The 14,196-nt window shown below is 53.4% G+C and overlaps 1 protein-coding gene across 1 annotated transcript in view; it reads left to right on the forward strand.

Annotated features, from left to right (window-relative positions):
• FARSA (phenylalanyl-tRNA synthetase subunit alpha) overlaps nucleotides 1-14,196 on the forward strand; it is a 56,542-nt gene that overhangs the window by 19,256 nt on the left and 23,090 nt on the right. Inside the window, 1 exon segment of the mRNA XM_061567485.1 lies at nucleotides 4,658-4,757. Coding sequence (XP_061423469.1) covers nucleotides 4,658-4,757 — 100 coding nt within the window.

A 14,196-nucleotide genomic window follows, 5' to 3' on the forward strand; every position in this document is an offset into this window, starting at 1 on the left:
CGATCCTCACGCTGCACGGGGGGCGCGGGGGGGGGGCATCACGCAGGAAGCCAGCGCTCATAATCGTCACGCTCTGACAGGCATATCGCGGCTCTAATTTCACACGGGGGGGGCGGGTGAGCGGGGAGGGGAGGGGGGGCGTTAACGAGGGCGTCGCGGTGGCTTCGCCACGAGTTTGCTCACCTGCTCGATGCCAGCCGGACGGCAGCTGGGGACCGCACCGCCGAGGTCAAACAATGAGTTAGCGCGCGTGGATCGCGGGCACGCGCAACCTCGCCTGTGCACACACCCGGTGGGGGGGCCTGCGATCGGCTTCCCGCTCGGTTCGCCACCACGTGTCGACGCGGCAACGCGGGGAAAGTCTCCACTGCGTTGTCGGGTCGTACCGAGTGTTGTTTGGCAATTTGGTCAGACGTTTTCGCTCAACGTGCCTGGGAGCTTCTTCAGTTTCCGTTCGCTAAGAAGCTCCCCAACACGTGGAACCTGAATTGTTCCTGAAGAAGCTCCTGGCGCGTGGGCCAAAACGTCGGACGTAATGCCGAATAACGCGCGGTGGAACCTGGCGACTGCATCGGAGAGCTGAACAGCCCAGCCACGAACATTGTCACGCCGTGTGACCAGTGATATCGTGGCAGCCCTCGTGCTCGCGAGTCCACGCCGGGGAGGCCCAGCGTAGGCCGGTGCCGCTGGTTGCTCTCCTCGTGACGGCAATGAACAAGTACTTGGCGCTTTGGATTTACGCAGCTCTGATGTGTAACATAACCTTTGTTTGATGTATTTTATTTATCCTTGGTTAATTTCATTTTGCAAGCGGTTTATTTGACGTGTTTTTTTTTTACCTTCAATATTTGGCCGGTGCTTATGAAAGTAAACCTTGAGAAATTAAAACAGATACAATAGCACATTACAATATATATTTCGACAGTTTTGCTCTAGAAAAAAGAGTCATTATTTTGGCAACGCAACTTTTGCCAAACGTTGGATGACTGTCGGCGCGTGTGATGTACACGCGTGTGCTTGCGCGTGCACACGCGTGCGTGTGTCTGGGGAGCACCTTTCTCGGAACAAGCGCCGTGGTGATGTCACCGTCACATGGCCACTGTTTTATCTGGGGAGCAGTATTTCAACGGTCATTGCACTGCGCTAGTGGCGACCTGAAATAAATTACCAGCCGCGGCTGACATCGGCGTTGAGTCGTATTTAAACCTGTTCTGTACCTCTTCTAGGTTGACTCGGCCTTAACGTGAAGGGGTGTGAACAGCAACATTGGGGGAGTCAGAGTTGGCCAAGTATGGTGCTGGTCACACCACCCCCTCGTGTGCCATGGCAGCCTTTAAAGGCTGTACGGGTAGTCGTTTTCTATGTGTGTGTGTGTGTGTACACTAGACACTTGGCTGATAGTGCATTCCATTTCTCTGAGGTCTGGCGCAGAAAGTAAAAAGTAGCCCCAGTGCTTGAATCATTTTCGGGTCACCGTGGCCGATTACCCAAGCCCTCCCCGTGCATGTGTGGCACGAAGCTCGCTTCGTTTCTTTGTATCTCAGTCTCCTCCCACGCGACACGCGATGGGACTCCGTCCCCTCTCCACTAGGGTTGATAATTAGGTACAGTGTACCAACTTGGCTCTTCAGTCGCTCGCTCGCTCGTCCGCTCGTACGTTCACCCGCTTCTTTCTCACAGCTGGGATTCGGATGAACTTCACTGGGCGGTGATGAAGGGAGCCTTTTCGTGAAATGTCAACGTGACGGTTCGCTTAGCGGCCTTCACGGGGCCCGCATTGATCGTACCCGTCACTGCAAATGTCACCGCCACTTGAATGGCAAATAATACCCGCGTGCCGCGTGGCATTACGTCAGAACCTCGGAAACGCTGTTAAATGCAACAACTGAAGTATATAAAACGAATACGTAAATAAACCATTCGTGTCGCCACAATAATTGTTTAAATATATATTTTTAAAGCCCAAAGACTGACTTGCCTACAGGACTTAAGATATCCAGCAGCGTTTGTTCGGAAGGCCAATCGGCCAGTGGGCTTTAAAAAAAAAAAGTTTCCGTGCAGAGATTAACGGCGGTACGCTTATTTGATTAACCATTACACCCAAGAGCAGCGCCGAATACCTAGTGTACCAAAGTACAAGAGTGGGCCCGGGCAAGGCACGTCGCTGATAGGAATTGTGGCAGCGTTTGAGATGAACAACAGAATTGGTAGCCAAAGGTTGAAAACGCGCCCAAGGGGATGCCCTCTGTGGAGATGAAGCCGCGATGAAATTGGCTCGGATGCAGGTGCTTCACGGATAGTTGCATCACGGGACTGTGAAGAATGGCGACGGCTTGTACTAGTGTACGTTGAACTTCTATCGCACAGCACGTAGCCAGCCGTGCTCATGTTAGGTGCGGAGCAGAACAACAAAGTCACGCAAAAAGCAGTTCTAAAGAAATGAGACATGAGAGTGGCATTCATCCAGCAGTGGTTTGATCGTGGCTGATGATAATGACGTGTTTCTCTGCAGCAAAGCACACTGCAAGTCCCTGCTGTGCTCTGGTGTCCTGTGATGACTACGTGTGATGCGCTGGGAGCTGACGCTCATTGCAGCGCTGCCGTACGCATGTAGTACGCGTACAGTACGCGTACAGTGTGAAAGCAGTGCACCCAGTTCTAAATCCATGAACTGGTTTTCCGGCTTCTGTCTTTGCAAAAATTTACTTTGGAAAAAGTACTCCTAACAATTAATTTTTAAAATATATATCTATAAATGTCTTCTGAATAGTCGACACAAATGTCGTCGTGATGGGGCGTAAAAAAGACACAATACAAATTGTTGCATTTAAAAAAAAATGATCCGGCCAATCTGAACAAAAGGATTGAGAGTTGTGTTGCCATTGTTGCATTTGAGAGCCAATCCCTGATCCTCTCCCCTCCCTCGGCCACGAACAAACCTCCGGGCGCAAACCGACGGCCGCCTCTGTGAATCGCACGCAATTGCAAAGTCAAATTATTTGCAGACGTCTCAGCTGTTGCGCTGAACTTACGACGACCATTGTGTACGCGATTATCTGCTAACCTTGCCGTCCCTGTTTGCGCTCTACGCTCACGAACGCCCCTATTGTGCTGCCCGTGATAGATTAGCTGTATGTGTGACGCGGACAAACATCCACATGCATACCTGGAGGGCCTTTTGCAAGCACTTAGCTCGTTTGCGCGGGCCATGTACGCCCACACACACTGTGGCGATCGGCAAACAGCGAATGTGAGGCTGACTCTGATACGGGAGATGTACTGCAGGTCAAGAGGTCAAGGACACATCTGTGGCTTGTGAGCGAGCGGCGGCAAGGGAGTTGATGCGCTGTCGTGAGCGCGGAGGGAATGGCGTCATCGCCGGGCTTTAGATCCGCGAGCGTTACATCTGACGGGGACGTGACGCGGTGGCGAATTGAAAAAGTATCTCGATTTAAAGCTTTCGTGACTGCAGGGATTCATCGTCTTGGTTCTTTCGGTAAAGTCACGTAGAAGGAAAATAATAAAATAATAAAAATAAAACATAATAAAATACAATTCTCACGACTCTGTCTACTTGACAGACCGGTTCTCCACCTGAAGACGGCTGCTTGCGCTGTGGCCGAAACGTCGTGAGAATTATTTTATAATGTTTTATTTTTATTATTTTATTATTTTCCTTCTACGTGACTTTGCCGAAAGAACCAAGACGATGAAAAAGTATCATCAAGGTGTCTCTCGCTGCACCGAACAAGACTCGTGCCGTGCTAATCTGTGCAGTTGTAAACTTACACGCGTACGCCGGCCGGCCACGCGACGATGCATCGATTGCTTACGATGCACGCACATTTTGTGCTGCTATTACATTTGGGCAAAATCAACTGCGCAAAGAGAGATTGGGAAAAAAATTCGTGAAGAAATACCAACGATCGGGTAAAAACAGGCTGAAAAGAAAATCGATTCTGAAATTAAATTACGACCCTCACTCCACACCAATTTTATCACTTTCCCCTCAACACTTTCTTGCCGCATTCTTCCAGGTTGCTTTGCCCCCCACCCCGTCCTTCCATGGAATTCCCAGAAATCGTCTGCATGCGTTTGTTTCAAATAGAAAATCAAAATTTCGATTCAAAGCTTTCGTGACTGCAGGTATTCATCTTCTTCGTTCTTTCGGTAAAGTCACGTAGAAGGGAAATAATAAAAGAATAAAATTCATCACCATGATGATGGCTTGTGTTGCAGGGCTGTCGGAAAGGCAGCGTCCGAATGGATTCGGACGCTGTCTTTCCGACAGACCTGTTCTTCACCTGAGGACGGCTGCTTGCGTTGTGGCCGAAACGTCGTGAGAATTGTATTTTATTATGTTTTATTTTTATTAATTTATTATTTCCCTTCTACGTGACTTTACCGAAAGAACCAAGAAGAGAAAGTCAAAAGTCAAAGTGATTTCCTGCTCAAATGAGCATTGCGGGTACTTGCTTCCTGTTTACAGCCCGGAGGATGCATTTCGGATTGCAGAAGTTTATTTTCCCGCCGCATTGTTAAGTATGCTGCAAGAATTCCGATATTTGCGAGCGTGAGCAGGAGAGGGGGCTCGGGGTGGTGTCAAACCGGAAGGTGGCAAGCGCGTGACCTGCGGCGCTGCTGCTGTCTCCCGCAGGTACAAGTACGAGTGGAAGCGAGAGGAGGCTCAGAAGAACATCCTGCGCACTCACACGACGGCCGTGAGCGCGCGCATGCTCTACCAGCTCGCGCAGCAGGTGAGGGCCGCGCCAACACCCCGTACACGTTTTTAAAACGACATTCGGAGGTGCGGGAGAGATAACTTAAAAAGTCTTGGGATTCTGTGCCGTGCCGATGAGCGGCACAGTTGAGAGAGGAGGGAGTGAATTCCAGACGATCGTAGCGAAAACGGAGAAGCGACGTTCAACTTGCGCGGTTTGAGAGACGGGGCGTCGCAAGGAGGTCGTCTCTTGAGGCCGATCAGAGGTTGGGAGGGACGCACACGCGAGCACCCCGCGATGGATGCTGAATTGGGTTGGCTTCGGGTGCATTCTACGTTCCGTGAGAGCCTGAGTAAAATCATTGTGAACAAAGTGTCCTGCTCAAACCCACCCTCCTGATGAAGGGTCAACACGACGTCTCCGTGAGTTTGTTCAAAGAACATTTCGATTGCAGAAAACCCGAAGCTCCGCCGTTCAACCGTTTCCCCACAAAGTTGGCGGCGGTCTGTGCAGCAGGTACTCACGGCACCTGCTGAAGACGAAGGAGTTCGCAAGCAGAGCACGAGGGGGTGGCCAGAATCATCATCTTTATTTAGCCGGCAGAAATCCGATGAGCCATGAAGCTCTTTTCTCCCCACAGATTTCCAGTAGGGGGGGGGGGGGGCGGTTCAGAACGTGACAACAACAAACAATACAAAGGAAACTATAGGAGTGCAAAGTATAGGAAGGGTAAGCAATGCACAACATATATAAACACTCAAACTAAACTTTCTATTTTGCCAGGTAAACCCCACTGAGCTATTAGTTCTTTTTCAGAAGCGACGTGGCCACAAATGGTAGTTTAACGAAGTGGCTTATGTGGAAATTTACAGCAGCCAAATAAAGAAACCGGAGGACCCGGAGAGAAAATATCCACGCGACCACGAGGAGAGAGACACGCAAACTCCAATTATACAGGGTCGGGATCGAACCCACGACCTTCTGCATACCAGGCGAGGCAGCAGTTAACATCACGCCACCGTGGTGCCGGCGCCGTAAGAGGAGCGACCACCCGCTCGCTGGCTGTCGCGGGTGAACGGTTGCCCCTTTCACGCGCATCTCCCGGCGCCTCGCGTCCCGGGAGCGTGCTGCGGGTGCTCGTGCACAACGCGCCCCCGTCGTGGCTCTCGGTCCCCTTTGTGGTTTGCACGACCCGACCGGACGCTTTTGTGCTTTGTCCTCGCCCAGCCGGCGAGCGTCCATCGGCAGCGGAGCGCGCGGTAGTTGCGCGCGTGTTCGGCGCCGGGCGGGAAGTCGGGGGTTTGACTTTTGGAAGCATTCGAAGTCGACACTGCTCGCCATGTGGGTCGATGGCGAGCGCCACACCGAGGAGTCTGCACGGGGGTTGGTGAACGCTCGGGGCTGTCGAGGCCTTGTGGTGCTAGGAGGGGCGGTCGCTGCGCGCAGGTCGCGGGTCACGGTGCCGTGTTGACTCTTGCCGACCGGTGTGTACCTGCCTCGCCGCTCATTCATCATCGCTTCCTGCGCTGCTGCACGGGGCGGCGCGTGTCTGAGTGACCGCCACTCTTTGTTGGAGGGGGGGGTAGTGCTAGCACTCTTTTCCCGCCATTGTGAACCCCACCGCGCTTGCTTGCGGGTGGATTTTTTGTTATTTTTTTGTTCTCGCTCACGCTCCCGACTCGCATTCCGAGCGCCGCTGCCACCGCCGCGGTGAAACGGGATCAGGTGAGAAGCCGTTTCAGGAACACAATGCCACCGAGGTTTTTGTTTTTGTTTCAGGAACTCTTTGTGCAAAACTGCGAAAAACAAGCAGTGAGGGAATTGCCCCGCTGAGCGTGCGATGTGCCGCACGCGGAATAACAACGCGCGCCGCTCGCACCGCGCACATCGCTCCTGCTATTCTTCCCGCTCTCCCTGTCCGTGGTGCACCTGGGATACACCGGAGTGGGGTGTGGGGCGACGTGGCTGGGCCCAGTGGTACAGGAGGGTGATGGTGACACGATGAGGTGGTCGTAGAGGTGGGGGTTGAGTTCCGAATCAGAACTTTAATTATCCTGGAGGAATCCGACGAGCTAAGTCAAGTGCGGGGGAGGCGGGGGTGTAATTGCATGAGGGTACCATTCCTGCCTTCATAGGTGCCCGCTAACAGCACTTGCCCCACCAGCCTGGTAAAGACGATGCGGGGTAATCTTTGTCTCTCCAGGCAATTGGGGGTAGGGTTAGGGAAGGGTCAGCGACTGAGTGGTAAAGATAGGGGCAGGTTGTGGATGGCATTATGGGAGGGAGGATGAGGTTAGCGGGGTGACTGGGTGGTAGGCCAACTGGGTTTGGGGAGGGTCGTTGACCGGGAGGTGGGGGTACCGGTGCTGTATAGCCAAGCGCCGTGGGAACGCGTTCTCGCCAGCCGTGGCTGCGCTGGTTTTCCGCAGTCCCGCTCCTGCGCCGGGGGAGTCGCCCTCGAACGAGGCGTCCGTTCCGCACCGCTCGCTGACATCATTCCTCTTCAAAGGCAATCGCAATCCCACGGATGCCACGCCGCTGTAATCAGGAGCTAGCATTCAATTAGGATGACGTTTCTGTGCTCCCCTATCGGATTCATGATTGAGCGCAAATAATAAAGCATGCGTATTTTTCTTGAGAGAATTTACTTAACATGGCGGCGTGTTGTTGTTGTTGTGGTGTGATAGACTGTGTGTTTAGAACAGCAATGGTTTTCGAGTGCTGCTTGTTTGCGTTGTGTTGGTCGTTTCTTTGTGCTCTTGTTTGAAATAATATTTGCTGTTTACCAGGTCAGGGTTTGCTTGGGCAGGTTTTAACTTTGTCGCGCGGCTCGCGTCTCTTCTCTGTTATTTTGTCTCGGCTTCGTCTTCCAGGATCCAGCTGCGGCCTCGAAACGTGACGATTCATCGAATAGCTCGGGATGGGGGGGGGAGGGAATCGCTTCTCCACCGCCCTGCAGCCCCAGTCCCCCCACACAGCCCCCGCCGCGTGTGCTCGGCCTGGGATTGGCAGCGACGCTATTTCCGCATGATTGACCCTTTGTAATAAAATAACAAAGCGGAACTTTTGCTAAAAATCTTACATTTAAGTTTCGTCTGGGAGGGGAGGGTGTTTCCTCACGTTACTGTTTCGGAGAGTAATTAAATCACGCAATCGCAGTTAAAAGAATTACCGTGCGACAATTCCTGGATGTTTTCAAGTGGAAGAAACGGCGGTGCTGTTCGCCGTGATAATGTAGCGCATTCAATTAGCCGCGCCGCTGGGCCCCAGCCAGGATGACAGCACTCGCAGATTAAGTTACCGTTGGTTCTCTCTATTTGCACATCTACAATTGTGGCTGTGCCAGTCTCGTTGAAAACAACGCGGGTCCGAGACGGCGCCACGCGGTTCGTCTTTGATTTGTTCCCTACCCCCCCCCCCCTTGCTAATCCGCGAGGGCTCTCCACCGCAGCGCCCTCTCGTAATTTTACTCAACCCTTGCTGAAGCTGAAACTCACCTTTTCTACCTGGTCCCTCCCCTCCCCCCCTCTCGCACGCACCTTGGCCAAAACAACCGCCCACCGCCAGAGCGGGGAGAGTCTCTCTGCCGATTGGAAGCGTTGCGGTGTGCGTGTAGGCGCGCCCACCTGAAGTGCCGACTTGGCGCCCTGGTTTCCCCGTGCGTGCGCTCAGTAGCTTCCATACTCTTTGCGGCTCAAAACTTTTATATGTTTGTTTTCTGACGACGCCGCCGGACGGTGACGGGATGGCCAGGCTGCCCACCACTCTCGTGCGGGACAGGACTTACTCGGCTGCCCCGAAGTTGGTCTTTCGCGCAGGACCCCATTTGCAGTACATCCCGTTCGCCGCCTTGACCCTGTGATGACTCCAGCATTTCCCCGAGGGCAACCCGCCCAGAAACGTGCAGCTCCCTTGGCGGAGCGAGTCACGCGGCCCAACTGAAAGTGCGTGCGACACGGCCCAGTCGGAGCTGCCTCGACCCAGTGAGCCCTGCTGTGTGGAAATCCGGCCCGAGCCCACTTTGCCGGGGTTCGCAAGACTGGGGCCAGACCTCTTTGTGAGCGTCCGTGGGAACGCGACGTGTGTGTCCCGTGCTGTAATCGCAGCAATGCCGCTTTTTGGTGCTCGACCCGATTAGTGCAGACGGGGGTGGGGGGTGCTGCAAGCCTTTAATGCCCCCATGCGCAGCACAGGAGCCCCGCTGGCTGGCGCGCACCTCCCCTTACCTACCTAAGTCTGCCCAAAGTGCCACTCGCTCGCTCCGCCGTCCCAGCTGTCGAGACGCCGCCAGTCTCTCGCGTTTCGGCGGGCGGGGGGGAGGGGGGTTGGTCGCGAGCGCCGCCGTGTCTCACCAGGAAATGCGAAGCGGTTTTTGTTTCCTTGTGTAGTAAAGCCTCGATTGAAAGCCGCGAAAGAAAACATTGGCCGAGTAAAAGTGAAGCGCAGTTTAAACAAGTTCGCTGAAGTATTGTAGTTTTAATTGTGATTTATGCCGACGTGTTTCAGACCCACCTTTCCTTTGTGAGCGTGGTATTGTAAACGCAGGTAAATATCTTGTTACAAACTAAGGTCTGGGTTGATTGAAACGCGAGTGTGGACTGAGCTGCCCAATGACGCACTCCGCCTGTAACGTGCCGTTTTGCGTAGATTGTTCATGAATCAGAGGGTGCTCGTTAAGCCTCTCCAGTCCAAGGGAATTCGAATATTCGGTGGGAAAAATTTTTCCCCGAGAACAACATTTCTCTCTGCGTGTGTCCTCGCGCCGGGAATATACAATATGCTCCAGTTAAATTATCGCCGGGTTGCCAGCCACTAGCATTCCTGGCAGTGTGTCTTATATTTGGCAGCTCGTGCCGGCCGGCCAAGCCAGCCACACAAGTAGCCGTGATTTACGGGGCACAACACCGGGCAGTGGGTGAACTCCGCAGCCAACTCTGGCCCCGGCATCGCCAAGAAGTGCCTTTCACGGAACGTGGCGAGACAAGAACCGCGTTTGTCTCGCGCTTTAACGGCGCTCTGGGGAACGTCTCGTGGTCAACGAGGTCGGTGAACAATCGTTGCGATTGTCGCCGTCGTCGTCAATGACCTGGCGTGAGCGCATGGAGGCGGAAGTTGCTCGCGCGAGGCTGATGCTGGGATTGTAAAGTAGGTAAAGGTACTATGTTTGTGAAGAGGAAAAATCATGTAATGAATGTTATTATCACACTTGCTTACCCATGAAATCCTTGGTCTCAACAATACTAAGATGCGGGTGACCGACTGTAGGGAGCACAAGACAGTGAATTATTTTATTATTATTATTCCCAGGAAAGTCTCAGTGTCCAAGACTCTTTTTTCACGAGTGTTCTGCCAAATTTTCTCAGTGGGGGGCGATGTTGCCGTTTGTGATCTCAATTGAGTAAATTTGCAGGTTGTTTTTCAACACCGGGGATGTTTGGTCGATACCGTTGCGAGAGTGTGCGGCGTTGCTTTAACCGTGGGAGGAAACCAGAGAACCCGAAGGAGACCCACGCAGAACACGGGGAGAGAACCGACAAACTCTACACTCACACACTCGCTCACTCTGCACAACAAGAGGAGGAAATACAAACTAACTGATCTTGCGGTGAGGCACAGGCGTTACCACCGTGCGGCCATTTTAATAATAACCATGATAAAATATCCAAGGTTTCTCAGCGACATTAACGCGATAATCGTGTAATGACGATACATCGATTCACCGATGAACATTGACCCTTTGGCTCACAATATTCACGTCGAATCGCGGTGGTTTCTTGTAATGGCCTTGTGTGAATTGACGCCGCATTGAATCGCTCCCTATTTGACGTTCGTGGGTGGTGGTCTGAGTTCACAGTTGCCGGCCTTTTGCTTTGTTGTGCCCACGCGTCGCAGCTGTGGTGGTGCTGCTAGGTGACTAGGAGCTTGGCGGTGCTATCACCCCCTCCCCTCATATTGGGTTTATCTCTGGGTTCTCTGCTGTCCTCTCGCGCAAGGCCACACACGCTTTGATGGAAATGGCAAAACACCTCGATGTAGTAGCACCCTCCCGGGTAATGGCCTTCGTACTAGCCCAAGCGTTTCCTGGATAAGTAATCGGTGTTAATCGGCGGTGACGGGAGCGCGTATTGTTTTTTATTGCAGAAGTTCGCGGTTCGAACCCGACAGGCCTCCTTGGTTAATGCTGCCATAAAATACTCAGCACCCTCTGCTTCACTGTGGAGAATCGACATCCCGTAATTAAAAATGAGGAGGCCGTTGTGTGCCAAACCTTGTCGTCCGAACTTTGCAAGGCTGAAAAACCTAACTCAATTGGGATATCACGTAGCAACATTATCAGCGCCTTCCTGCCGGCATAGCCTTGCATTGTCAGGAATATGGTAGTGCTAATAGAAAATGTAATACGTGATTATTATTATTCATTCTTTATTATTCCATTGGGGACATGAAAGCAAAAAGGTGGAAGCCGGCGGCGGGGGGGGGGGGGGGGTGAACACAGGTAATGCGATGCCACCCACGCGGAGCAAAGCTCGTGCCTGCGTTTCGAGCCCCCAGCTGCATGAAAGGAAGTGCCGTGGCGTTGGAGTGCGACGACGGCTCCGCAGGGCCGCGCTTGACCTGCCGCCCCCAGGTCGCCATGGCACCACGAGGGCACTGCTGAGGTGCACCACTTTGATGAACCCCGGCTGGAGTTTTCACTCTTTATTTGTATTCCTTCTGTTTTTCCCCCCATCACGGCCGACACCAGTGACGATTATCTCCCCTCGGGTCGAGTCGGCCTCAATTGAGCACCTGGTGCAATGCGTAACAGCATTGCCACAAGGGAGGCGTGGTGCTGGCCACCCACCCCCTCGTGTGACATTTTGGCCTTAATAGATGCTCGCTAACAGCACTTGCTCCAACAGTCTATCAAGGCGAGACTGGGGGATCTTTGTCTTTGTTGTGCACGTGGCCTGACGCAAGCGCCGTGGTGAAACCGCCTTTACTTTGTGTTCAAAGGACAGCAGCGGTTGTTGTTGTGTATGCGCGTGCCCGTGTTGGGAGCAATCATCACCTTGTTCTATGAACAAGGTTCAATTCCTGGCAACGGTTAGCGCCGGTGGCGAGTGATATCAGAACCGGTGTAGGGGCCTCAAATAAGTGCCTGCTACAGTGCGTAAACATCTGCACTGGCGAGACAAAGCTGGCTGGCGTTGCTAACACCCCACCCCCATTGGCGTGCCATGCTGGCCATAATAGGTGCTCGCATACAGCACCCGTCCCAATAGTCTATAAGGCGAAAAGGTCAGTCTTTATCTTACATATTTCCCCCCCGTGTGTCAGTGGGAGTGTATGTGAGCTCTGTGTGTGTGTGTATACTTTGCTGCGTTAATCCTTAACCTTGTAGTCTTTAGCCCTCACCAAACCCCAGCTAAATCCCAATGAATTGAGGGTCCAAGGCTGTGGAAGCTTTTTTGCCTTCGTGTGTTGTGTGTGCCTGGCACCGCAGATTTTTCAGAGGCAGGTATTTTTCCCAGTCTTGTTCGTTCTTTTTTCCCTCCAATTATATTCCAGTAGAGTTTCACCGTTTGTTGTGGTTGCATTTTGACACAATACTCTCCTCAGGAGAGCGGAAGTGGGGAGGGGTGGGTGGGTGTGAGTGGCTGAATCATTACATCCCTCGCGACTAAGAATATTTATTTTTGGCATTTCATTTCCAAAAGTGTGAAAAGCCGTAGCACCGCGCGGCAAGGAGGGAGACGGTGGCTAATTTGAACGCTGTCAAGACGGACCCATAAATTACGAGCTCACGGCAGGCGGATGTTGCAGCCTCCTTTCGGCGTTCCACGCGTGGCACACACTCATGCCCGCACGTGGTGCGCCTTGCGCGTGCGCACGGCACGCACGGCACAAACGGCACACACGGCACACACGGCCGTGCAGCGCGTGCCAGCGAGGCGCTCCGAGTGAAGCCTCCAAACCCGTGCCCGAGCCGAGCGGCAGGCTTTGAGTAACGCAGACCTCGCGGCGGCGGCGGAATTGTAGAGCGCATACCTGAGTGACTCCTTTGTCCGTCGTGTTTGCGTAGCTTTATTTTTATCGCTGCCGGTAGAAATAGCGCTCGAAAAAAGGGACACACTTAAACCAAGTGGGCACACTGCTTTGCCCCGGGGACCGTGGGGCCCCGGTTAAGTGAACCACGCATGTCTCCGCCCACGGCGTTCACGCCGTTCAAAGGGCACCGGCGTTCGCCCTTGGTGGCGCGGGAGAGCGCGACGGCCCGGCGAAATCTGTACGGCACAACCGCGGTCGAGTAGGACCGTTTGACGGGCCGCCCTTCTCACGGCCACGCTCGCGTGGCGGCACACGGCTCTGCGCTGCCACGCACTGTCCCGTCGCTCCGTGAGACGGAGCGGCCAACCGGCAACGGGCACCACCACATCCTCCTGCGACAGATCTCCACCCGTTAATGTTTAGCCGCGCTCACGAGAGCCTTCATCTCGGTGATTTTGTGGCTTTATTTATTTTCCGCTCGTGCGGCTCGGCGGTGCGTGTCTGCGCGTCTGCGGTTTCATAACGCGGCCCTCCCGATAAAGCTCCTCTTTGTGACGAGGAGACGGCGTGAACAGTGCTCGCATTGAGGGCCGGAGCGTGGCACTGGCCCCGCCGCCGTCTGATGCCCCCTTCGCCGTCTGATGCCCCCTTCGCCGGGTCAGCGCGGCGCTCTGCAAGCCGGCCGAGCCAGTCCGCCGGTTGGGCCGTTGTGTAGGAAATCCAGTGTTCGTGTTTACAGGTTAGCCAGAGCGGAGTGGCAAAGGCATGTTTTACACAAAACGGCTCTCGGTGTACGGGCATTGTCGGCGCGCGCGCGGCGAGCGGTTTGTGTCTTTTCAGCAAATGTCAACGTGCGTACGTGTGATCTTAAGACGAAGAAGGGGAGGCGGCCGTGATCAAAGTGACGGGGAAGGTTGTCGGTTGATTCGTTGTTTGCCTTATTTTGAGGACCTGTCTTAAGGTAGCGGTTATATAAGAGGGGTTAGTGCATTGATGATAGCGAAAACAAAGTAAAAATATTTGTGGTTTTTCTTTCAGCGTCCCCACATACGTGTGTGTGTGTGTGGAACTAGCATGGTAGACACAACCTCCTGTTCAAAATATCCCCAGAATCGTCTGTGTTGGGGATGGGGTGTCGCTGGCTTCCCGGGTTACGGAATGTTGTTGGTTTCCCGGGTAACAGATCGTCGTTTCCCAGGCAACGGATCGTTGATGGTTTCCCGGGTGACAGCATTGCTCCTGTTCCCGTTAGCCGTCAAGTCCTGCTCTCACGAGTGCCGGGGGTCTCTCTTCACAGTTGACTTTGATCAAAGCATGACTTCGTGAAAGTGTCTTCTGGTGGCTTACATTTACTGAAAGAAAAAACAACAAGTGAGGTATTGTAAGGTGTGGTTTATGTTAATGTATTATCTGCGAAAATGAGGCTTGCACAAAATTGATACAA

This window comes from Lethenteron reissneri, chromosome 39 (genome assembly GCF_015708825.2).
Source record: "Lethenteron reissneri isolate LAM-NWPU_2019-01 chromosome 39, ASM1570882v1, whole genome shotgun sequence".
Taxonomy (NCBI): Eukaryota; Metazoa; Chordata; class Hyperoartia; order Petromyzontiformes; family Petromyzontidae; genus Lethenteron; species Lethenteron reissneri.